Source organism: Scyliorhinus torazame, chromosome 16 (genome assembly GCF_047496885.1).
Source record: "Scyliorhinus torazame isolate Kashiwa2021f chromosome 16, sScyTor2.1, whole genome shotgun sequence".
In the NCBI taxonomy this organism is placed as follows: domain Eukaryota; kingdom Metazoa; phylum Chordata; class Chondrichthyes; order Carcharhiniformes; family Scyliorhinidae; genus Scyliorhinus; species Scyliorhinus torazame.
Window position 1 is genome coordinate 11,234,688 of NC_092722.1, and position 26,805 is coordinate 11,261,492.

The following is a 26,805-nucleotide window of genomic DNA, read 5'->3' on the forward strand; positions in this document are numbered from 1 at the left end:
GTCTGGGGAGCAGTAGGTCGCCAGAGTCGCCACATCCAAGCACCAGGAGGAGTTAATGAGGAGGCAAACCCCTCCACCCTTCGCTTTGCCTGATGATGCCGTGCGGTCCGCCCGGTGAATTGAGAAGCCTTCAGGTTGTATGGCACAGTCCGGTGAGGTGGGGGTGAGCCATGTCTCTGTGAAACAGAGCACACATCAGTCTCTTACTTCCCTTTGAGAGGTAAGTCTGGCGTTAAGTTCATCCAGCTTGTTTTCGATCGCTTGGACGTTTGCCAGGAGTATGCTGGGGAGAGGGTCTTGAAAGCGCGTTGCTTCAGTCTAACCTGCAGACCGCCGCGTTTCCCTCGCTTCCTCGGTCGGCGCCTGCTGCTGGATGATCCTGGGATCCGATGGCCGATGTCCGCTCTTGTGGAAGGTAGGTGGTTGCGTCTGGCGGGGTCCAGGGCGCTGGCGGGGACCAGGGCGCTGTTTACATATCTGGGGTCGCGTCTGGCAGGGTCCCGGGCACTGGTTGAGGTAGAGGGCTTGCTAGGGGGGCATGTTTGCGATCTGGATGGAAAGATCTAGTGAGGAAAGTATCAGAGGAGAAGAGGGCAAATAAATTCAGAATTGATTCATCAAACCTCTCGGTTTCTGTTCTGGAATTAGAAACGTTTTTAAGAGCAAGGTTGATGCAATGTGTGCAATGGCTGCCTTTTCTTGGCAGGATTGTGGTAACGCCAAACCTTTTATCGTCACTTTTTGTTTGATATTGCCCACCTTCAGACTAAAACAAACTTTAGATTAAATATAGAGCCTTGATCTTGAATTTTTATTGAATTAATCTTTTCTTCTTGACAAGAAGTCATATAAATTATTCTACCTTTGATATATTTTCCTCTTTGTTATTGTTGTTGTGATTGGTGTTTCTTACCCGAAAACATAGTTGATAATTTAGTGGGAATTTATTGCACTGCTAAAAATGACTGAGGTTTTGTAAGAATGTAGAACAAAGCACTAAAAGTTTAAACCTTACAGTAACCTCTTTGTGGTCATAATTTGAGATTAAGATAGTGTGACATTTAAACCTGCTTTTGTTGCTGCAAAATGAGAGATTTGTGTTTTAGTTAAAAGGAAGGAAAGCTTGCACCGAAAAGTATTTACCGAATTATAAATTTCATTCTTTTGAGTGAAGAGTTTTGTGATGTGGCTGTTTCAGCACACCAAAAGCACTGTCCACTGATGGTACTTTTTGAATTTTAAATTGGCCTTTAATTATTTTTTTCCATCTGGCACCTGGTTACAATTTTAAAACAGATCACCAGTAAGGTTCAAATTGAAACCACATTCAATATAACATGTGAACCGTTAGTGTGTGGTTGTATTTTATCATACATTAATATATTATAATGCCCCTTTAGCCCCAGTTACAGACAACAACCAAATGGTCTTCAGGTGACAAAAATACGATGAGGAAATCTGTACAATTATTAAGTGTTTATTCAACACCGATTTAGACATTAATCTCGTTGCTTTTTTGCAATGTTACCTACCTTGATGGTGTGAATGTGGGCTTTCGAAAGATTCAAGATGTGTGCTTCCATAATTGCATCCTTACTCTCAAAGAAGCAGCAAGGCTAATTCCTATCTGTGTTTTGGATAAGCTTCTGTGATAAGTGTACATATTTCCGAAGCGCACGCTTTTGTCACCTGAAGACCATTTGGTTGATGTCGGTAACTGGAACTAAGGGGCATTCTAAAATATTTTAAAATTATAAAATGCCTTTATGCTATCTGTTCAAATGCTTTATCAAATAATTGTTTCAATTTAAGCATTTAGACCTGTTGATCAGTTTTTAAAGTGTAACAATGTGCCATACAAAAAAAATGATAGGCTCATGCCCAAAAGGCAATGAACTATCTGTTCAAGTGATTACTACTAATTGGATCCCATGATGATAGTCGTATTAATTTAACAGCAATGGTTGTATCACTTTACTCGCCTTAATAACTATTTCCATGGGTCATTAGAGGTTATATATTTAATGACATACTGAATACTGCACTATAAAGCGAAGGGGCAAGCTATGTTAATGTTTCGGGAAATTATATTTTTGGGGAGTAGCATGACTCTGCTGAACACTTTATAAACAGAGTTGCTAATGCCTTTGATCACCACTCCTTTATATGGGTGTTTGCAAATTGTCTTAAAGTCAATTTTTAGTTGTATTTTGTTTACTTTTCTGTGTTGTTTGAAGCGGTGATTGGCAGATCGGATAAATACAGATATTTATTTAGTACAAATATACACTGTATATTTGTACAAACATACACTGTGACCTGTAAAAACTAAACAATCGTGCCTCTTGTGGAAATGCAGGTGTTTAGCCCTGGGCAATTTGATGTCATTTTCTTGGAATTATGTTTCAGAGTCATTGTTGACCCTGTTTTAAAACAAAAATTCACCCAACACGATCAGTCTGCTGTTAACTAGCACAGCACATAGAAATACTGGAGCTGTATTAATACAGACGATCTTGGTATATTCCTTTGACAAAGCTTTTCATCTTAACACTTGTACAAGAACTGAATTAGTGATACTTGAGTAGCATAGTGAATCTGGTTTAATATCATTACAGATTGAGTATCCTCAAAGGTAAAGCCCTGCATAGATGAGAAAAATTGGATGGTGTACCTATTTCATGAATTGTGTTTAAATAAGTCAAGATGAAACTGAAAGAGATTTAGGAGGCTTGGTGTTCAACATGTCCAACCAATACAAAACAGCATAAAGCCAATAGTGTGTTGAACTCTATTTATATAATAGTAGGGGGGCAGGGAATTGTGTGGGACATGCTAGATGGACCAGAGGTTCTTTTTCTGTCTGTCATTGTTTGAAGCCATGATCCGAGTGTATAGTGCCCTGGTCAAGCCACATCTAAAATGCTATGATCAGTTCCTGTAATCCATGCAGAAAGAAGGTATTGCAGGAAAAAGTCTCGCGTGGCAGAGCTCTGCAATTCTGAGATGTGAGGAAGGATGAGGGAAAACGTGGGGCTTTATATCCTTAAAAGGGCACATTGGAGAGGTGATCTTAGAACCAAACGTGAGGTAGCTAAATTTGACCTTAGCAGCGGAATAGGTAGAAAAGTAAGTTGCCAAGAGGAGGTAAAGAGGCTAAAAAGAGACAATAGATATAGGTTGAGTGAGTGGGTAAAATTTGGCAGGTGAGGTATTTGGGAAAATGTGAACCTGCACTTTAGCAGGAAGAATGGAAAAGCAGTAAACTAGATAAATGGAGAGAGAATGTAGGACTTGGTACAGATTGAGTATCCTTTTCCGAAACCCTCGGGACTGATTGTATTTCGGATTTCAGATCATTTCGGTTTTTGGATACACGTCTAAGCCGAGGGCTCCTTCCATAACAGTGGTCAAAGCCTAGGCTAGCTAAAGTCGAAAGTAAATGAAATGGCCAGAAAAGTAAGATGTACCACTGACTAATAAATACAGTGGACTGTTGGTGAGGTTCGTGTCAGCTCAGGTCATAGACCTCCCACACTAAAGGTCGATGAGGTTCAAAGATAATGTGGTTTTTGGATGTATTCGATTTTCGGATTCACGGATAAAGGATACTCAACCTGCAGTACAAAAAGGACTTGTGCATCCTGGTACATGAATCACAATAAGTTAGTATGCAGGTACAGCAAGTGATTAGGTATGCAAATACAATGTTAGTGTTTATTACACGAGGAATGGATTATAATAGTAGGGAGGTTTTACTGCAGCTGTACAGGGCCTTGGTGAGGCCACATCTGGAGTATTGTGTACAGTTTTCTCCCCTTATTTGAAAAGAGATGTAAATGTGGCCAGAAGCAGTTCAAGAAAGATTCATTGCTCGGATGATCTTATGGAGAAAGGTTGAACAGGTTGGGTCAATTCCTGTTGGAGTTTAGAAGGATGAGAGACGATCTTGTTGAATCAGATAGGACCCTGAGGGGACTGCATAAGGTGGGTACCGGGAAGATGCTTCCTCTCACAGGGGAGATGTGAACCAGGGAACACAGTTTAAAAATAAGAGGTCTCCCTTTTAAGGCAGAGATTAGGAGAATGATTTTCTCTCAGAGGGGTCATTGCTCAGTGGAAATTAGTGTGGGGAATTGGTTGTTTATTCAAGGCTGCGTTGGATGGATTTTTGGTTAGACGAGAGAGTCGAGGGTTATGGGGGAAGACAGGAAAATGGGATTGAGACGACAACCAGATAAGCCCTGGTCTTGTCGAATGGCAGAGCAGGCTTGAGCTGAATGGCCTGCACCTGCTCGTAAGTCCTATGTTTCTAGAGGTTCACAAAGTAGCATGTACTATGCCAATAATAAATAGAACATTATTTTATATTACCTTTATGAGAGTAGAGAAAACGTTCACCAGCTCTTTCTTATTACTAGAGGGAAACTAGAGATTGATATCAGATTCTTCAGAAAAGAGTGATCAATACCCGGAATGGAATTCCAGATGGACTGGTAGAGGCAAAAACCTTGGAACCATTGAAGAGCAAAATGGATGGTCCACTAGGGACACTTTTATGTTCTTTCTGGATGAATGAACTAGGCTAAATGGTCTTCCTCATCCATAATTATTATTTTTTAAATTTCCTATACCCGATGATGTTTTTCCAATTAAGGGGCAATTTAATGTGGCCAATCCACCTACCCTGCACATCTTTGGGTTGTGGGGGTGAGACCCACACAGACACGGGGAGAATATGCAAACTCCACACGGACAGTGACCCGGGACCAGGATCGAACCTAGATTCTCAGCATCGTAGGCAGCGATGATAACCACTGCGCCACCATCCCCCCCATCCATAATTATTTTGCGGATTGATGATATTTTCTTGCCTTGTTTACTCTTTCTATGTCTGTTTATGTTAGTTCCGAAAAGGTTCTTGGGTTTAGATTGTCTCTAGGCCACATTCTGCACCGCTGAATCCTACTTTTTTTTTAAATATAATTAAATGCTCTTTTTCCTAGGCTAAACTTCCAGAATTGAAGCCTCTTCCCCTGTCCACTGGTGGCATGGTAACTGAACATGAGGAACTGGTCTGGACACCAGGTGTCAATGATTGTGACCTTCTGATGTATCTGAGGGCAGCGAGGTGAGAATATGCCAATAGTTTGATCTCTCCAGTCAATACTTTCAAAGTATACAAATGCTTTGAAACCTTTAACTTTAAATGCATGCGTGGAAAAGATAAATACAAATTTTTGAGAATTACATTTTGCTAAATATGTATTGAACAGTTGGACAGTTTCAAAAAGCTTGTTTTCCCATACCAATGCAATTTGTTGTATCCCTCCCCAAACTCTCCCATACCTTGTAGTATTCCATCAACAGAAAGTGAGCAGGAAAAGAGGTCTTGACTTTGGTCCAAGTCCATCTGCCACTGAAGGCACGAAAGGCATCAGTCAAACAATCACATTCCATAGCGATGGTCAGGAAGTGTTGTAGTGGGGGACGGGTCAGTTTGGGAGCGGGTGGAATCGGCCTCATGTTGGGGCACGAGTTCAGGAGCACTGTTAACGGCACCTCTGCCGCTCTCGCCGGCCAGGTACTCCACAAGCCCGGGAGTAGTAGCTGCCCTGAGGGTGTGGGGACAGTGACGGCTGCAACATGGGGCTGGGGGGGGGGGGGCATCGGTTTGGGCAGCTTCGCTCCAGGGGCGCTGGATGGGGGATTCTGGTGGGCGGGGACCAAACGGTTTGGAGATCTCTTGATCTCTTTATCGATGAGGGCTTCCTGGCCTTGGAGGAGTCAGAGGAGGGGTTTGAGCTGCCAGGTGGGAATGCATTCCGGTATCTGCAGGTGACGGACTTTGTGCGGAGGCAGGTTTCAACCTTCCCGCACCTGCCGCCCCAGGGGATACAGAATAGGATGGTGTCGAGAGTAGGGGAGGGGAACGTTTCAGAGATCTACAAGGAACTGATGGAGTGGGAGGGAGCCGCGATAGGGGAGGTGAAGCGAAAGTGGGAAGAAGAGCTGGGTGGGGAGTTGGAGGCCAGATTATGGCAGGAGGCCCTGAGGCGTGTCGATGCATCCTCGTCGTGTGCCAGGCTCAACCTAATACAATTCAAGGTGGTCCATAGGGCGCACATTATGGTGGCCCGGATGAGCAGGTTCTTTGAGGGGGTGGAGGATAGGTGTGGGCGCTGTGTGGGGGATCCTGCGAACCATGTCCATGTTTTGGGCATGTCCGAGGCTGAGGGGGTTCTGGCAGGGATTTGCTGACGTCATGTCAGAAATATTAAGGATGAGGGTGGCACCGAGTCCAGAGTTGCTGATCTTTGGTGTGTCAGATGATCCGGGAGCTCGGGGTGATAGACCGTGGTTCTGGCCTTTGCCTCCCTGGTAGCCCGGAGACAGATCCTACAAGGAAGGAGGGACTCGGAGCCCCCAAAGTCGAGGGGTATGTGTTAGTGACACGGCGGGGTTTCTCAGACTCAAGAAAATCAAGTTCGCCTTGAGGGGTTTGCCCGGAGGTGGCAGCCATTCATCGACTTATTAAACTGCCAATGCCGGGGTGTCCTTGTACAGAAATAGTGTAATTCATTGTTTCCACAATCGATAGACTAATTTATTCAGCTCGTGCTTATGTTTAGGTAAGCAGGAAGTAGCGTTTACAATGGGTCATTATAAATGAGAAATGCACTCCAAAAATGGTCAAACCTCCACAGATGCTGTCAGGCCTACTGAGATTTTCCAGCATTTTCTGTTTTTGTCTTCACCTCATTGTTTTGCTGTTCCCTTTTAAGGCATGTCTGTTTGACCAGGATTTGCCCATCTAACCTAATATATCCTTATGTGGCTCAGTGTCACACTTTGTTTTATAATCCTCCTGTGAATTTTGGCGAGATGTTTCATTATGTTAAGAGCGCTGTATAAATATAAATTGCTGAAGTTGTATAGGTGTGGTAGAATCAACCCATGCTGAGCTAAAGATTAGACGGCCTGCTACGTTTGTCAGAATTTTCGTAACATTTGGAATGTAGTTATTTTCTATTCTGATCATTGTTTTGCATTCCGAATAATGCAAAATGTATTTCCCTGCAGGAGTATGGCTGCTTTCGCAGGGATGTGTGATGGTGGATCTACAGAGGATGGCTGTCTTGCAGCATCTCGTGATGACACTACAGTAAATGCTTTAAATACTGTAAGTTTCTAATGTGTTTGACAAATTACTGTGTTTCAGGAGTGATTAACACTCACAATTCTGGGTCATAGTTTTAATTAGTCTCAGAAACCTCATTCTCCTAATTTATTAGCGAATAAGTTGGAAAATTAAAATGGCACTACTTCAGAAGTGCCACCTATGTACATGCAAAATGCATATAATCAAATTCAGACCTTTGAATTTTCTTCCACTAAATAATACATACGGAGCATTCAACAAGCTTAGTTGAATATAAATATAGTTAAATGGCCATTAAAACAGAAATTTGGACTACTGGATTATTTTTTCCTGGTTATTTGTGAATATTGTACGAGTGCCTTTTGGTGCTGTCAAATCATCAACAGAATTGTACAGTAATGAAATATAGGAGTTATTGAAAGCTTTGTCACTTATATTGGCATCAAAATTGGGCAATTTAGTAGAGTTGGAGCCACCGATTTGAGGGCAGGACAGGATTAGATGACTATGTTTTCTGATGCAAGGCAGGAAGTAATGGTATCATGGGTGGCATAGAATCATAGAATTTACAGTGCAGAAGGGAGGCCATTCGGCCCATCGAGTCTACACCGGCTCTTTGAAAGAGCACCCTACCCAAACCCACACCTCCATCCTATCCCCATATCCCAGTAACCCCACCCAACACTAAGGGCAATTTTGGACACTAAGGGCAATTTAGCATGGCCAATCTACCTAACCTGCACATCTTTGGACTGTGGGAGGAAACCGGAGCACCCGGAGGAAACCCACGCACACACGGGGAGAAGGTGCAGACTCCGCACAGACAGTGACCCAAGCCGTGAATCGAACCTGGGACCCTGGAGCTGTGAAGCAATTGCGCTAACCACCATGCTACCGTGCATGGTAGCACAATGGTTAGCACTGTTGCTTCACAGCGCCAGGGTCTCAGGTTCGATTCCTGGCTTGGGTCACTGTCTGTGTGGAGTCTCTTCATGGGGAGCATGTTCTCCCCGTGTCTGCATGGGTTTTCTCCGGGTGCTCTGGTTTCCTCCCACAAGTCCTGAAAGACGTGCTGTTAGGTGAATTGGACCTCAGTGTACCCGAACAGGTGCCGGAATGTGGTGACTAGGGGTTTTTCACAGTAACTTAATTGCAGTGTTAATGTAAGCCTAATAAACACTAATAAAGATTAGTATTATTATTAAGTCATGGAAGTTGTGTACTGAATAAATGTTGGCTCCGGATTGTAAAGGACATGGAAAATATAGGCCATTTAATAACCAGACCACTTGTGTTCTGTTGAACCATAGCAGACAATTAAACCATAAACCACAAATATATATATATTATTGTATATACATATATAAATATTGCTTTTTTTCAATCAACACCTGATAGCAATGCTGTTTCTGTGTTTCTGTGCAGGCACTGTGTAATATATGTTGCTAATTCATCCAAAGTTATGGAAGTATGATGAAAACTTAATCAATTAATGCAGCACATTGTATAAATCAAAGCTGGCAGTTCACTACTGCAATGTTTTATTTATGTAATGGCAGACTGCGGCAGAAAGCAATGGGATTTAATGTTAATTGTGAACGATAGCTATGAAGAACAGAAAATGAGAAATGCCATTCAGCCGTATTTCGAAATGTAATAAATGTGTTCTTCCAATCACGATTTATATGACAAAAATTCAAACTGCTGTTACTGTACAAGATACATTGGATCAATTCATTTGTATTTAGCTGAAATTCTTTGTGAATAGGCTTTGCCAGCCAGGGAAAAAGAAGATAATGGATGCCTTAGGATTATAGCTGATTACATTTGACCTGAAGTCCCCAAAGAAGCATGAAAATTGTATCATGTTAAAATTGTTACATTTTTAAGGATGATTCATTCCTTGAGCATTTTTTTTTTTAAAAAGCTGTTACCGCTTGCTTATTAAGCTCATTCTAGGGCCCTGGGTGAAAATGTTCACTTAAGTTGCATTTTTACGGTTCCATAATGGGAGTGGGTGTCAGCTGATGACCTGGCTAAAATTGGTGACATCCTAAAAACAAATGCAAAACAAATACACCTTTATTCATGAATAATTTATAAATCCCCCCCTTTTTTTTCTAAACAAATGTTGCTGCCAGTTTGCAAACTTAGGAAAGCCAGTCTAAATTGTTTTTTCACAGTGCTATGGAAGCTGATTGATATTGTCTCCTTCAGTCTAAGTGTGTGCAAAATCTTCAATATTGTTGTACATCAAAGGCTGGTAAGATCTGTGTGTCATTCCAGTGGTCGCCTATTCAGGAAATTCTTAATCTCAGTTTTTATGTCAAGCACGGTGTAGCGGTACATAATTCTCACAGGGGAGAGAGGAAATTACACTGCAGTCTACTCTGGCTGAAGAGTGAATTGGCAGGGAGTGCACTTTCAATTGGGAAAGATGTGCAGGGGCAGCAGAGTAACAAGGAAAATCGAATTGAAAATATGAGTGCGAGTATATGGTATTGAGAAAATCCAATTCTGGTTGTATGTAATAATCTAAAGATGGACCACATTAGAGGTGGCATTGACTGTTTAAAAAAAACTGCAAGCTTTAATACACTCGATCTCTGTCTTAAGCGGTGGTTTTATTGCATTTGCATTGATTTCTTAGATTTCTCTATTTAAACTTCTACTTAACAATAATCTGTCAGTTACTAAAATCTGTTCTGTTCGTGTCTGACAATAGTTCGTGTTTCATTCCTCTACATCGATCCAGTTCCAAACTCACTTTTCTGTTAAAAGGCAAATGCTTTTCCACCACTACCCTTCTCAAATCCACTGTGACTCGTGTTTATGCTTACTACTTTTTTTAAAGTCAATTTTTGAATTGGCCTGTATATTTTTTTTAACATCACTGCACTTAACATTTATAACATTGGAAAAAACCTCTGCCTGCACTGGATGTTGCATTCATCGAAAGATAAGGGGCAGCACGGCAGCATTGTGGATAGCACAATTGCTTCACAGCTCCAGGGTCCCAGGTTCGATTCCAGCTTGGGTCACTATCTGTGTGGAGTCTGCACGTTCTTCGCGTGTGTGCGTGGGTTTTGCTCCGGGTGCTCCGGTTTCCTCCCACAGTCCAAAGATGTGCAGGTTAGGTGGATTGGCCATGATAAATTGCCCTTAGTGTCCAAAATTGCCCTTCGTGTTGGTTGGGGTTACTGGGTTATGGGGATAGGGTGGCGGTGTTGGCCTTGGGTAGGGTGCTCTTTCCAAGAGCCGGTGCAGACTCGATGGGCCGAATGGCCTCCTGCACTGTAAATTCTATGATCTATGATATAAGATACAAGTAATTTTAAGTTCTGGGCACTCACAGCAGTAAAAGTTTATCATAAAGCCAATTTCCTGCTGCTCTTGTTAAGGCAGCAAAACATTTAAAGTGTGTGTTGTTCACAATATGTACAGTACCCGGCCTGTAAATTAAACTGAACTGCGCAGACTGCCAGTATTCTCCATACATTCCATACGTATGCTATTTTTTGCAGAGTAGTTGGAAATTCAATTCAAATGTAATTTTCATCTTTACTGATTATGTCTCTCGGGCAAACTATGCAGTGGCGACCAGTGAACCACTGGAAACACTAAATGGTTCTTGAGCTTTATATGGCTGCACACAATAAAAATGCACAAGCTCAATTATTCGGTATCTTTTTAAAATAAATGTTATTTTAAAAATGGACAGGTTTTGTTATCGGTTGGGAGAAAACTTATTTCCTTTTTAAGTCACTTGCCCTTTTCCTTAGGCATTCATGCAGCCTGTTTTCAATTTTTGCGAGCTGAGATGAGTTTACAAATTACATGGATTTACCATCCCGACCCCTTTGGAGATGTGTCTCGCCTTATCTCCAAGCTTATTTTTGAGGCTGGAAGGTTGCACTGAGTGCTGAATTTGGTGCATTTGAGTGCTATAGTGAGAGTTTGGTGACTGAGGGAGTATAAGGCTTCATTTTTATCTAAAGTCTAGTCTTTCTTTTATTTAGTCAATTAACTTAAAAGTTGCTGTTTGGTTTAGAAGAAGGTGAATTTTCAATCAGCTTTAAACAAAGCTTCTACTTGCAGGCACTTGCAGCTGGAGCTTGTTAATTAGTTAATTGGATTAGGCCAGTTTCAGAGGCTAGATTCACAGTATAAAAGTGATCCCCTACAGTGCAGACTTTGTTTGCACTGAGTGCTGAATTTGGTGCATTTGAGTGCTACAGTGAGAGTTTGGTGACTGAAGGAGTGCTGAATTTGGTGCATGTGAGAGCTGTAGTGAGAGTTTGGTGACTGAGGGAGTGCTGAATTTGGTTCATTTGAGTGCTATAGTGAGAGTTTGATGACTGAGGGAGTTAGGTGAGGCGGGAGTAAGGTGCTCCTTTCATTTTGTTTCCTACATTTCCGCTAAGAGTGAGAAGAGAGCCAGGAGTTTACAGAGAGTGCAGCTGACTGGGAGCAGAGTAAGAGGGTGGAGATCCTGTTGGTCCACAGGGCAGCTATATTCTGTAAGGTAAGAGGGGATGGAGGCTAGGCCAGTTGCATGCTCCTCCTGTAGGATGTGGGTGGTGAGGGATACCACCGGTGTCCCCGCTGACTATACCTGCGGGAAATGCACCCAACTCCAGCTCCTCAAAGACCGTGTTAGGGAACTGGAGCTGAAGCTGGATGAACTTTGGATAATCCGGGAGGCAGATGGGGGTGATAGAGAAGAGTTACAGGGAGGTAACCACACCCAAGGTACAGGACAAGACTAGCTGGGTTACTGTCAGGGGAAAAAAAAAAACAGGCAGACAGTGCAGGGATCCCTCGTGGCCGTTCCCTTCAAAACAAGTATACCGTTTTGGATGCTGTTGGGGGGGATGACCTACCGGGGAAAGGCCCTAGCGGCCAGGTCTCTGGCACAGAGTCTGGCTCTGGGGCTCAGAAGGGAAGGGGGGAGAATAGAAAAGCAATAGTAATAGGAGATTCAATGGCTGGGGGAATAGATAGGAGATTCTGTGGTCGCGAGCGAGACTCCCGGAAGGTATGTTGCCTCCCGGGTACCAGGGCCAGGGATGTCTCGGATCGTGTCTTCAGGATCCTTAAGGGGGAGGGTGAACAGCCAGATGCACATTGGTACCAACGACGTAGGTAGGAAAAGGGGTGTGGAGGTAATAAAGGAGTTTAGGGAGTTAGGCTGGAAGTTAAAAGCCAGGACAGACAGAGTTGTCATCCCTGGTTTGTTGCCGGTGCCACGTGATAGCGAGGCTAGGAAAAGGGAGAGAGTACAGCTGAACACGTGGCTGCAGGAATGGTGTAGGAGGGAGGGCTTCAGGTATTTGGATAATTGGAGCGCATTCTGGGGAAGGTGGGACCTGTACAAGCAGGACGGGTTGCATCTGAACCAGAGGGGCACCAATATCCTGGGAGGGAGATTTTCTAGTACTCTTCGGGAGGGTTTAAACTAATTTGGCAGGGGAATGGGAACCGGATTTGTAGGCCAGCAACTAAGGTAGCCGATATTCAGGACGCCAAAGCGTGTAATGAGGCAGTGGGGAAGGGAACACTGACTAAGGAGAGTACTTGCAGGCACGGAGATGGGTTGAAGTGTGTATACTTCAACGCAAGAAGCATCAGGAATAAGGTGGGTGAACTTAAGGCATGGATCGGTACTTGGGACTACGATGTGGTGGCCATCACGGAAACGTGGATAGAAGAGGGGCAGAAATGGTTGTTGGAGGTCCCTGGTTATAGATGTTTCAATACGATTAGGGAGGGTGGTGAAAGAGGTTGGGGGGGGGGGGGTGGCATTGTTAATTAGAGATAGTATAACAGCTGCAGAAAGGCAGTTTGAGGAGTATCACCCTATTGAGGTAGTATGGGTTGAAGTCAGAAATAGGAAAGGAGCAGTCACCTTGTTAGGAGTTTTCTATAGACCCCCCCAATAGTAGCAGAGATGTGGAGGAACAGATTGGGAAACAGATTTTGGAAAGGTGCGGAAGTCACAGGGTAGTAGTCATGGGTGACTTTAACTTCCCAAACTCTTTAGATCAAATAGTTTGGATGGGGTGGTGTTTGTGCAGTGTGTCCAGGAAGCTTTTCTAACACAGTATGTAGATTGGCCGACCAGAGGAGGGGCAATATTGGATTTAGTACTTGGTAATGAACCAGGGCAAGTGGTAGATTTGTTAGTGGGGGAGCATTTTGGAGATAGCGACCACAATTCTGTGACTTTCACTTTAGTAATGTAGAGGGATAGGTGCGTGCAACAGGGCAAGGTTTACAATTGGGGGAAGGGTAAATACGATGTTGTCAGACAAGAATTGAAGTGCATAAGTTGAGAACATAGACTGTCAGGGAAGGACACAAGTGAAATGTGGAACTTGTTCAAGGAACAGGTACTACATGTCCTTGATATGTATGTCCCTGTCAGGCAGGGAAGAGATGGTCGAGTGAGGGAACCATGGTTGACAAGAGAGGTTGAATGTCTTGTTAAGAGGAAAAAGGAGACTTATGTAAAGCTGAGGGAACAAGGTTCAGACAGGGCGTTGGAGGGATACCAGATAGCCAGGAGGGAACTGAAGAAAGGGATTAGGAGAGCTAAGATAGGGCATGAAAAATCTTTGGTGGGTAGGATCAAGGAAAACCCCAAGGCCTTTTACACATATGTGAGAAATATGAGAATGACTAGAGCGAGGGTAGGTCCGATCAAGGACAGTAGCGGGAGATTGTGTATTGAGTCTGAAGAGATAGGAGAGGTCTTGAACGAGTACTTTTCTTCTGTATTTACAAATGAGAGGGGCGATATTGTTGGAGAGGACAGTGTGAAACAGACAGGTAAGCTCGAGGAAATACTTGTTAGGAAGGAAGATGTGTTGGGCATTTTTTTAAACTTGAGGATAGACAAGTCCCCCGGGCCTGACGGGATATATCCAAGGATTCTATGGGAAGCAAGAGATGAAATTGCAGAGCCATTGGTAATGATCTTTTCGTCCTCACTGTCAACAGGGGTGGTACCAGGGGATTGGAGAGTGGCGAATGTCGTGCCCCTGTTCAAAAAAGGGACTACGGATAACCCTTGGAATTACAGGCCAGTTAGTCTTACTTCGGTGGTAGGCAAAGTAATGGAAAGGGTACTGAAGGATAGGATTTCTGAGCATCTGGAAAGACACTGCTTGATTAGGGATAGTCAGCACGGATTTGTGAGGGGTAGGTCTTGCCTTACAAGTCTTATTGAATTCTTTGAGGAGGTGACCAAGCATGTGGATGAAGGTAAAGCAGTGGATGTAGTGTACATGGATTTTAGTAAAGCATTTGATAAGGTTCCCCATGGTAGGCTTCTGCAGAAAGTAAGGAGGCATGGGATAGTGGGAAATTTGGCCAGTTGGATAACGAACTGGCTAACCGATAGAAGTCAGAGAGTGGTGGTGGATGGCAAATATTCAGCCTGGATCCCAGTTACCAGTTTACCAGTGGTGTACCGCAGGGATCAGTTCTGGGTCCTCTGCTGTTTGTGATTTTCATTAATGACTTGGATGAGGGAGTTGAAGGGTGGGTCAGTAAATTTGCAGGCGATACGAAGATTGGTGGAGTTGTGGATTGTGAGGAGGGCTGTTGTCGGCTGCAAAGAGACATAGATAGGATGCAGAGCTGGGCTGAGAAGTGGCAGATGGAGTTTAACCCTGAAAAGTGTGAGGGTGTCCATTTTGGAAGGACAAATATGAATGCAGAATACAGGGTTAACGGTAGAGTTCTTGGTAATGTGGAGGAGCAGAGAGCTCTTGGGGTCTATGTTCATACATCTTTGAAAGTTGCCACTCAAGTGGATAGAGCTGTGAAGGAAGCCTACGGTGTGCTAGCGTTCATTAACAGAGGGATTGAATTTAAGAGCCGTGAGGTGATGATGCAGCTGTACAAAACTTTGGTAAGGCGACATTTGGAGGACTGTGTACAGTTCTGGTCGCCTCATTTTAGGAAGAATGTGGAAGCTTTGGAAAAGGTGCAAAGGAGATTTACCAGGATGTTGCCTGGAATGGAGAGTAGGTCTTACGAGGAAAGGTTGAGGGTGCTAGGCCTTTTCTCATTAGAACGGAGAAGGATGAGGGGCGACTTGATAGAGGTTTATAAGATGATCAGGGGAATAGATAGAGTAGACAGTCAGAGACTTTTTCCCCGGGTGGAACAAACCATTACAAGGGGACATAAATTTAAGGTGAGGGTGGAAGATATAGGGGGGGATGTCAGAGGTAGGTTCTTTACCCAGAGAGTAGTGGGAGCATGGAATGCACTGCCTGTGGAAGTAGTTGAGTCGGAAACATTAGGGACCTTCAAGCAGCTATTGGATAGGTACATGGATTACGGTAGAATGATATAGTGTAGATTTATTTGTTCTTAAGGGCAGCACGGTAGCATTGTGGATAGCACAATTGCTTCACAGCTCCAGGGTCCCAGGATCGATTCCGGCTTGGGTCACTATCTGTGCGGAGTCTGCACATCCTCCCCGTGTCTGCGTGGGTTTCCTCCCACAGTCCAAAGATGTGCAGGTTAGGTGGATTGGCCATGAGAAATTGCCCTTTGTGTCCAAAATTGCCCTTGGTGTTGGGTGAAGGTGTTGAGTTTGGGTAGGGTGCTCTTTCCAAGAGCCGATGCAGACTCAAAGGGCCGAATGGCCTCCTTCTGCACTGTAAATTCAATGATAATCTATGATTAATCTAGGACAAAGGTTCGGCACAACATCGTGGGCCGAAGGGCCTGTTCTGTGCTGTATTTTTCTAGGTTCTATGTTCTATCTGTTGTGCAATGTGTCTATTTTCAGTTTACTTTGTTAAGCCAGACCCTGTGTCACAGACACTGACACGGAGTGTCTAAATTGAACATATGGATTTTAAAAAAACTTTTCATATGTTTGTACATTCAAGCATTCACCCTTTAAAAAAATTTTTTTTTAAATTTAGAGTACCCAATTCATTTTTTCCAATTAAGGGACAATTTAGCGTGGCCAATCCACCTAACCGGCACACTTTGGGTTGTGGGGGTCAAACACGGGGAGAATGTGCAAACTCCACATGGACATGACCCAGAGCCGGGATCGAATCTGGGACCTCGGCGCCATGAGGCAGCAGGGCTAACCCACTGCGCCACCGTGCTGCCCTTCAAGCATTCACCCTTAACCATGACTCTACACTATGTTTCATCATAAACAACAAAGAGCAAATTATCAGTATAAGCAGAGATGTTAAACTGTGGCTCCTATTTTGAGTTTGTAGCTGTGTAATGTTGCAGTTTGTAGGAACTTTCTCCCTCTTTTTGCTGTGATTCGCCTAGCATTGCATCAATTTTATGCTGAATTGGAGAATTGGCTTCAAGGCACAGAGTACCTCCGAGCCACTGCCTTGAGCAGCAGGCATGGTAGTCGGTAACATTTTCATGGTCATGGGTAGCATGTGATTCAAGGAAACCAGGAAAAAGAATGGAAGGGGAATAACTAGGGTGAGCAGAAGAGTTGAGATTAATACCTTTAAAAATAAATTTTAAACTTACACCACGGTTCTTTCCCATTGAATTTATTTGTCAGATTTTATTTTAAATAATCGTATGGCATGCACACATTTAATAAAAGGTATAATTTCCTTCCAAGATTTTTTTAACAAAATTCTCCCGTAAGATATTTAACTAAACTGAATTGTGTTATTTTAATTTACCAAGAAAACCTTGCAAACCAAGACATGTGTCCGATAACCTATCCCTTTGTCTTGTATTAGACCACTTGCTGTGTCTTCAAGTGGCAGATTGGGTGGGGGTGGAAAGGCACATTTAGTGCACCCTTACATGCATGGCAGCCTGTCCGGACCTGCAGATGACACTCTCCCAGACGTTTCATAAAAATAACAACCATTAGGACTCCTTCTTCCCACGGCCTTTTCAGTCACGAGTTTAATTCTGTAATTCTGCACTCCACTACACTTGTGTTAGTGGAGTGGGGCATCTGTAATTTCCTGCCCTTAGGAAAGTAGATATTTTGAATATCTCATACATATTAGGAGACTGAGATTGGGACATGCAAATTGTTGCTTTGGCTATGAAAACATTCTGTTCTATGTGCAGCATTGTTGCTAACTGTTCTTCGAATGGGAGCAGCGCTGCACTTATTGTCCATTCCTAATTTCCTTGAGAAGGTGGTTTTGGAGCTTTTGTTTGAACCACTACAGTGCTTGAGGTGATGGTTTTGAAATCAAGATGTTAGTTGAACAACAAAGTAGAAGCAGCAATTTATATCCAAGTCAGATGTGACACGGATGTGATCCCACAATATTGCTTCTGTTTATCTCAGGATTGGATGGGGAATGGGTGCTGCTAAAGTAATCTTACTTATTTTCTACAATGCATCTTAGTTTGTTCGTACAAAGTGGTGAAGAAGGTAGTTCAAACAAATGATTCTGTTCTGGATGGTGTCAAGCTTCTTTGCTCTTCACGGAGTATGGGGATGTATGGAGAGGCAACAATGCCAGATTTAGATGTCGACAATGTGTGTATTTGAGAATTTGGTCCACGTGGTAAGTTCTAATAAGGTTTTCTTAGATTTTAAGAATCGGGCTCTGACTTAACATTTTCAAACTTCAAGTTAATTAAATATCCTTGTTAAACAGGGAGCTGTTTGACAGTGACCATTATCTGTCTAAACAGCTGAAAGTAGTTTGTTCAATAGATGTTAATTACTGTAGCAGGAAGCTGAGCTAGCTGGTACCTCATCCCGAGGCTGTATACAAGAGATATAGATAGAGTGTGTAATTGTGAATTTGTATCATGTGGGAATACGGTGCAGACCGGTCAAGAGGTGCTCCTATTTCTACTTTGTTTGAGCCTCTACTTGGTGAGTTTCCTTCCATTGCATTCTCCAAGCTTGGAAACAACTTTCTATTATTTTGGCTGTGTAAATTATTAACTATTAACTAATCAATAATTAAGGTTGGACAGAAATGGCAGGGGGCGGGGGAGTGGAGAAGCAAACAGGAATGTGGTATGAGACCGTATAGTCAGGGGAATAGATGCTGTTTATTGCAGCCACGACTAGGAGTTCTCATGTTGGTGCTGCCTACCTAGTGGCAAGGTTAAGGACATCGCTTTGTGGCTGGAGAAGAACTTCGAGAGGGAGCATCTAGTTGTGTTCTACATGGGAATCAATAAATAGGTAGAACCAGGAATGATCTGCTGAGAGCGTTTGAGGAGTTAGGGTTCAAATTACAACACAGATTATCAAAGAGAATCATCTCTGGGTTCATACCTGAGCCATACATGAATTGTCATATAGTAAAACTGTTTAGAGAATTAAACACGTGACTGAAAGAGGCCGAAGGAAGAAGGAGCCTCGATTGATGAGGCACTGACATCACTGCTCGGGGAAGAATGAATTATTCCATTGGGATAGGCTTCACTTAAAAGGAGCTGGAACCAGCTTGCTGGTCAATTGTATAATTAGGGTTGTGGACAGGGTTTAAGCTAATTCTGGTGGTGGTGGGGAGGGGGAGTCATGCAGGGGAGAGGATAAGAGAAAGGGTCAGGTTGAAGAGAGATTTAGAAATCCAAAAAGAAAGATCGAGGCACCAGAACAGAATAGCAATGTGGATAAAGGCGAGCAGAGTGGGATAAGAAGGGGCAGAGAGTTTAATAAAAAATGTTGCAGTGAATAAGGTAAAAGAAGTTTTAAGAAATGAAATTAAAGGTTCTTTATTTAAATGCACAGCAGATCTGCAACTAGATGGACTAGTGGCACAAATAATAAATGGTTTTGATCTAATCGTGATTGCAGTGAGAGATTAAGGTTGGGAAATAAATATTTCAGGGTATGTAATGTTTGAGAAGATAGAAAGAATAGCAAGGCGGAGGAGTAGTCCTGATAGTATAGGCTGACATGAGCAGAGAGACAACGGATCTGATCTCTGAGGATCATGAAGCTGAATCAGTATGAGTGGAAATTAGGACAAGAGACAAGAAAACACTGGTGACCCCCTGACAGTAGTTGTATCGTTGTGAATGGATTTAAATAAGAAATTATATAATAACTGTGGGGGACTCTAATATTCATATAGTCTGGGCCAGTCAAATTGGAAATAGTGGCCTAGATTATGCGTTTGGGGAATATATTTGTGGCAGTTTCTTGAAGCAATACATTGTGGATCAAACTAAGTTCAAGGCTATTGTTAGGAAATAGTGACAGCCTGAAGTACATTGGGCTGGATTCTCTAAAAATGGGCGAAGCCCCCAAGCCGGTGTAAAAACGCTGGCGTTTCACTCCCTAGGGGGTGGATTCTCCACCGCCCTGAACCAAAATCCTGTTTGGCGCGGGGGCGGAGAAACAACATTCCCAACCGGATTGTGACCAGCGGCGCTCCGGCGATTCTCCGGGCCCCAGAGAATCGCTCGTCCGGCTGGGGGGACCATTGCCAGAGGCCCTCCCAGCGATACTCCGATCCTGACAGGCCGATTTCCCGACGGCATGGTTCTTAACCACATATGGCCGGTTGGGACTCTCGCGCGGCAGCTGCGGACTCGGTCCGCGGCCGCCCTGGTGGGGGGCGGTGGGATCCAGCACCAGGGGGCGGGCCTTGTGGCCAGCCGGGGCAACGATTGGGCTGGCCCAATGCAGGGGGGGGAGATCTGGTTTCTTGGTGACGCCATGGTGATCGGCGCGGCCACTGTGCCATGCACCTGCGTGGTCTGTGAACCGGTAGTGCGGGGGGCCCGTATCCACAGCAAAAGCTGTGTGGAGCTCCCCGGGTCCCCTGCAGGTAAGCGAATAGCTCTTTATTTTTTGCATGATACTGGGGAGTGAAACGCCGGTGTGTGGGGACATAGCCTCATTTTTGGAGAATCCAGCCCCCAAAAGACATTTAAGTCAAGGAAGAAAAACAGGAATCCGAACAAGGTCCTGTTTAGTGAGGTTAAAGTCAGGAGCAGAGGAAAAGTCTCCAAATTAAAGAGAGAAAGCTGCGGGGAGAAGAATCAAGACAACGTGGGCTTGTGAGAAGCCAGGAGATCCTGGAGACAGTCAAAGTTTGTGACTCCTTACTGTGGGCCTGAAAAGCCATCGTGTTCGATTGGTATAGTTGAGTCTCTGAGTGTGTGCATGGAAGGTGAATGTTCTAATTAACCTTTCAAAGTTCCCTAGATTCAGGTGTAGTCCCTCTGGATTGTTAATTGCACATCACTCTACTTTTTAAGAAGGGTGAAAGGGGGAACCCAGAGAACTACAGACCGGTTAGCCTAACGTCCGTGGTGGGGAAATTGCTGGTGCCTAAAATCAGGGCTAACTGAACACCTCAAAAAAACATTGGTCGAACACGGAGAGCCAGCATGGATTTGTGAAGGGAAGGTCATGCCTAACTGACCCATGTGAATTTTTTGAAGAGCTGACTAAGGTAATGGACAGGGAAATGTCTATGGATGTTATTTCTATGAACCTGCATTTGATAAAGTTCCACGGAAGAGACTGTGAACTAAGGTGGAAGCCCACGGCGTTGAGGGCAAATTATTGATATGGTTAGAAAATTAGTTGAGTCGGTGGCGACAGAGAGTGGGGATAATTGTCATGAGGTGGCTCGTGGTGTACCCAGGGATCTGTGTTGGGGTCTCAATTATTCACATTCATTAATGACTTGGATGATGGCATAGAAAGTCATATATCCAAATTTGCTGGTGATACAGAGTTAGGTAGACAGCCCAGATGGTAGCATAAAATTAAAAGGAGATATTGACAGACCAGGTGAGTGGGCAAATATGTGGAAAATGGAATTCAATGTAAGCAAGCGTGGGGTTATCCATTTTGGACGAAAAAAGAATAGGGCAGAGTACTTTCTAAATGGAAAGAGGTTAGGTACAGTCGATGTCCAGAGGGACTTGAGGGTTCAGGTGCATAGATCCTAAGAATGCCACAGACAAGTGTGGAAAATAACCAAAAAGGCTAATGGTAAGACTATCTCGAGGACTGGAGTACAAACACTAATTATAGTCGGGGATTTTAACTTCCCCAACATTAATTGGATTAGTCACATAGCAAAGGGTTTAGAGGGAGCCGATTTCTTGGAATGTATTCAAGAAAGCTTTTTTATATCAACATGTCAAAGGTCCAACAAAGGAAGGTGCAGTGCTGGACCTAGTTCTGGGGAACAAAGCCTACATCCTCCTCTTCCAGAGGTGGGTGTAAGTGTTCGAGATAGCAGTGATAGTGCATTGTAGTGATAGCGACCAGAACACCGTACGTTTTTAAATTTGTCATGGCAAAAGAAAAAGATGGTCTGTGAAAAAGGGTTTTGGATTGGGAAAGGCTGATTTTATTAAAATAAGGCTAGATCTGGCCTGTAGGTTGGAAACAGCTACTTCTGGGTAATTTACAGCAGAACAGTGGGGGCATTCAAAATGGAATTGGCAAGAGTACAGGTCCAACATATTCCCTTTAGGGTGAAATATAGGAGCAACAAGTCTGGAGAACCCTGGATGTCTAGGAATTTTCAGGATTGGGTAGGAAGGAAAAGCGAGGCTTGTAACAGGTACAAAGGGTGCAAATCCATAGAGGCACTGGTGGAGTATAGAAAGTGCAGGGGGGGAGAAACTCAAAAAAGAAATTAGGAGAGCAAAGAGAGGGCATGAAAAAGCACTGGCGGCAAGATTAGGGAAAATTTGAGGGCAGCACAGTGGCCCAGTGGGTTAGCCCTGCAGCCTCACGGCGCCGAGGTCCCAGGTTCGATCCCGGCTGTCGGTGTGGAGTTTGCACATTCTCCCTGTGATTGCGTGAGTTTTGCCCCCACAACCCAAAGATGGGCAGGGTAGGTGGATTGGCCCGGCTAAATTGCCCCTTAATTGGAAAAAAATGAATTGGGTACTCAAAATTTAAAAAAAAAAAAAAAATTAGGGAAAATTTCAAGACATTTCATGGGTGGGATTCTCCGTCGGTGGGATCCTCGTTTTTGCCGGCAGCGCACTCACGCCCGTAGATTTCCCGATGGCGTGGGGGGGGCCCACAATGGGAAACCCCAATGGCCGGTTGCCAGGATGCAGAATCCCGCTGCCAGCGGTGGGATGGAGGACCCCCCCCCCTCGTCCCATAAGTATATCAAGGGGATTACCAGGGAAAGCGTAGGATCTATTAAGGCCCAAGGGGTAATCTGTGCGTTGAGCCAGATGACATTGGTAGGGTGTTAAACAAGTACTTCACATATTGTCCTCTCTTTGAAGAAGGAGAATGTAGGCACAGAGTTCAGACAGGCTTAAAAGTGGACAGATCTCCAGGTCTGGATGGGTTGTATCCAAGGCTGCCGTGGGAGACGAGGGAGGAAATTGCAGGGGTTCTGACCCAAATTTTTAATTCCTCTCTGGCCAGAGGAGAGGCACTGGAGGACAGCGAATGTGGTTCCACTTTTTAAGAGGGGTGGTAGAGACAAAGCGGGGAAGTACACACCAGTGAGCCTCACATCAGTGGTAAGGAAACTATTGGAGAAAATTCTGAAGGACAGAATCAATCCCCACTTGGGGAGGCAAGGTTTGGTCAGGGACAATTCAGGGCTTTGTCAGAGGGAGGTCATGCCTAACAAATTTGATCAAACTTTTTGAGGAGGTGATCAGGTGTGTAGATGAAGGTAGATGTATGTTGTATGGATTTCTGCAAAGTCTTTGACAAGGTCCCACATGGGAGAATGATAAGATAAAAACACATGGGACCCAGGGTACGTGGCAAGTTGGATCCAAAATTGACTTAGCGATAGAAGACAGAGGGTGGTGGTAGAAGGCTGTTTGTGTGACTGGAGTCCAGTGTCCAGTTGCGTACCACAGAGATCAGTGCTGAGTCTCTTAATGTTTGTGATAAATATAAATGAAGAAGTGTGTGTGTGTGTGTGCGCGTGCGTGGGGGGGGGGGGAATATGGATGACTACGTTTGCAGATGGCTGGGTGGTTGATAGTGAAGGAGGCCTTAGGTTATAGGAGGATATGGATGGATTGGTTAGGATAGTTAAGGCATATGGGACATGTCTTTATCAGTTGTGGCATAGATTATAAGCCATGATGTGGAGATGCCGGCGTTGGACTGGGGTGAGCACAGTAAGAAATCTTACAACACCAGGTTAAAGTCCAACAGGTTTGTTTCAAATCACTAGCTTTCGGAGCACTGCTCCTTCCTCAGGTGAATGATTCACTTGAGGAAGGAGCAGTGCTCCGAAAGCTAGTGATTTGAAACAAACTTGTTGGACTTTAACCTGGTGTTGTAAGACTACATAGATTATAAGAGCAGGGAGGTTATTTTGGAGTTGTACAGGACATTGCTTGGGCCACAGCTGGTGCACTGTGTTCACTTCTGGTCACCGCACTATTGGAAGGATATGCTTGCACTAGAGAGGATGCAGAGGAGATTCACCAGGATGTTGCCTGTGATGGAGCTATGAAGAGACGCTAGATAAGCTCAGGTTGTTTTCTTTGGAGCAGAGAAGGCTGAGAGGGGACCTGATTGAGGTGTATAAGGTTATGAGGGCCATAAATAGGATGGATAGAAAGCAGTTGTTCCCCTTATTGGATTGGATTGGATTGGATTTGTTTATTGTCACGTGTACCGAGGTACAGTGAAAAGTATTTTTCTGCGAGCAGCTCAACAGATCATTAAGTACATGAGAAGAAAAGGGAATAAAAGAAAATACATAATAGGACAACACAACATATACAATGTAACTACAAAAGCACTGGCATCGGATGAAGCATACAGGGTGTAGTGTTAATGAAATCAGTCCATAAGAGGGTCATTTAGGAGTCTGGTGACAGAGGGGAAGAAGCTGTTTTTGAGTCTGTTCATGCGTGTTCTCAGACTTCTGTATCTCCTGCCCGATGGAAGAAGTTGGAAGAATGAGTAAGCCGGGTGGGAGGGATCTTTGATTATACTGCCTTATTTGAAGGATTGATACCAAAGGGCCATAATTCTAAGGTGAAAGGCAGGTGGTTTGGAGAGTATTTGAGAAAGCTGGTGGGAATCTGGAATGCAGTGCCTCGAAGGGTTGATGAGGCAGGAAACGTCACAATCTTTAAAAACTATTTGAAATGCCATAATATTCAAGGCTATGGGTCAGTTGGGAAGAGGGATTAGTGTGGATTTCAAGTTGTTTTTTGTCAGTGCAGGCTTGATGTGTCGAGGGTCATTTTCTGCACTGTATGATTCTATGATGGACTTCACGGTAGCACAGTGGTAGAACTGCTGCTTCACAGCGCCAGGGTCCCAGGTTCGATTCCTGGCTTGGGTCACTGTGCGGAGTCTGCACATTCTCCCGTGTCTGCGTGGGTTTCCTCCGGGTGCTCGGGTTTCCTCCCACAAGTCCTGAAAGGTGTGCTTGTTAGGTGAATTGGACATTCTGAATTCTCCCTCAGTGTACCCGAACAGGTGCCTGAGTGTGGCGACTAGGAGCTTTTCACAGTAACTTCATTGCAGTGTTAATGTAAGCCTACTTGTGACACTAATAAAAATTATTATTATTATTATTATTAATAAACGATATAGCTGCAGAGATAGTAAATGTGCTAGCTGTGATTTTCCAAAATTCCTTGGATCTAAGACTGATCCCATCAGTTTTGAAGTTGGCAAATGTTACACCACTTTTCTAGTACTAAAGGTCACTGTTTAAAAATAAGGGGTCGCCCAATTAAGACCGATGAGGAGAGGGTCATGAGACTTTCGAACTCTTCCATAAAAGATACTGGAACATAAGAACATAAGAACTAGGAGCAGGAGTAGGCCATCTGGCCCCTCGAGCCTGCTCCACCATTCAATGAGATCATGGCTGATCTTTTGTGGACTCAGCTCCACTTTCCGGTCCGAACATTTTCGAATATTTTTAAGATAGATTATTTTTTTAAAAATAAATTTAGAATACCCAATTCATTTTTTCCAATTAAGGGGCAATTTAGCATGGCCAATCCACCTACCCTGCACATTCGTAGAACCGTAGAATTTACAGTGCAGAAGCAAGCCATTCGGCCCATCGAGTCTGCACCGGCTCTTGGAAAGAGCCACACCTCCACCATATCCCTGTAACCCAGTAACCCCACCCAACACTAAGGGCAATTTTGGACAGTAAGGGCAATTTAACATGGCCAATCCACCTAACCTGCACATCTTTGGACTGTGGGAGGAAACCGAAGCACCCGGAGGAAGCCCGCGCACACACGGGGAGAACGTGCAGACTCCACACAGACAGTGACCCAAGCCGGGAATCGAACCTGGAACCCTGGAGCTATGAAGCAGTTGTGCTAACCACTATGCTACCGTGCTGCCCATCTTTGGGTTGTGGGGGCAAAACCCCACGCAGACACTGGGAGAATGTGCCAACTCCACACGGACAGTCACCCAGGGCAGGGATCGAACCTGGGACCTCAGCGCAGTGAGGCACCACTGTGCTGCCCCTAAGATAGATTCTTGACAAGCAAGGGGGTGAGAGATTATCTGGGGTCGGCGGAAATGAATCAGGTCATCCAAAATCTTATTGAATGGGTTAGCAGGCTCAAGCGCCGAGTGGCCTACTTCTCTTAATTTGCATGTTCATGGAAAACTGGGAACTACATCAGTTGTTGGCAAAATGCTGGAATCCATAATAAAGGATATCTTAACAATGCACTTAGAAAAACATAGTGTGATTAGAATTAGTCAACATGGTTTAACTGAAGGGCAATGCAGTTTGACAATTTATTTTGAGGATGGAACCATAGGGTAGATAAAGCTAAACAGTAAATGTAGCACATCTGGATTTATATAAGGCAACCGATAAGGAGACAAATAAAAGGTTAACGAACAAGATACGGGCTTGTTGAGTTTGGATAATATATTAGCATGGCTGGAAGATTAATTAACCGATAGAAAGCAGAGCGTGAGCATAAATGGAGATTTTCCAAGCCAGTGAACAGTAGTGTGCCGCGAGGATTGGTGCAAGGGTTATTCAGCTAGTCACAATCTATATTAATGACTTGGATGAAGAGATGGAGAATAATGTATCTCAGTTTGCAGTTGAAAGCAAGCTAGACCGAAAAGTGAGCTGTGGGGAGGACATAGAAGCTGCAAAGAGATACAGGTGGGTAAAGTGAGTGGGCAACAAGATGGCAGGTGGGGTATTATGTAGGGAAATTTTAAGCTATTCACTTTGATCGTAATAATAGAAACGCAGGATTTTTTTTTTTCAAAAGATGTTAAATTTGAGTTGATTTCAAAGGTGTGCTTGTACAGGGAATGCAGAAAGTTAACATGCAGGTGCAGTCAACAATTAGCAAGGCTAATGACGTGTTGACTTTTATTACAAGAGGATTGGAGTATAGGAATAAAAAAGTTTTGCCACAATTGTCCAGAGTTTTGGTGAGACTACATCTGGAATCCTGTGTGCAGTTATTGTCTCCACATACTTACATTGGAGACAGTACAGCGAAGGTTCACTAAATTGGTCCCTGGAATGAAGGGGTTGTCTTATGTTGAGAGGCTGAGTAAATTGGATTTATATCCCCTGTAATTTAGAAGGATAAGAGACAATTTAATTGAAACCTATAAAATTCAGGAGGGACTTGATGGGGTAGACACTGAGCCATTGTTTCCACTGAGGACTGAGATGAGGAGAAATTACTTCACTCAAAGGATGGTG

The 26,805-nt window shown here is 43.9% G+C and overlaps 1 protein-coding gene across 13 annotated transcripts in view; it reads left to right on the forward strand.

The window, feature by feature from the left end:
* The window catches only part of rerea (arginine-glutamic acid dipeptide (RE) repeats a), a 708,059-nt gene that overhangs the window by 442,648 nt on the left and 238,606 nt on the right, over positions 1 to 26,805 (forward strand). For all 13 annotated transcript variants that reach the window (XM_072477931.1, XM_072477930.1, XM_072477934.1 and 10 more), the window contains 2 exons: positions 5,007 to 5,131; positions 7,084 to 7,183. In XM_072477931.1, coding sequence (XP_072334032.1) covers positions 5,007 to 5,131; positions 7,084 to 7,183 — 225 coding nt within the window. The remainder of the gene's footprint in view (positions 1 to 5,006; positions 5,132 to 7,083; positions 7,184 to 26,805) is intronic.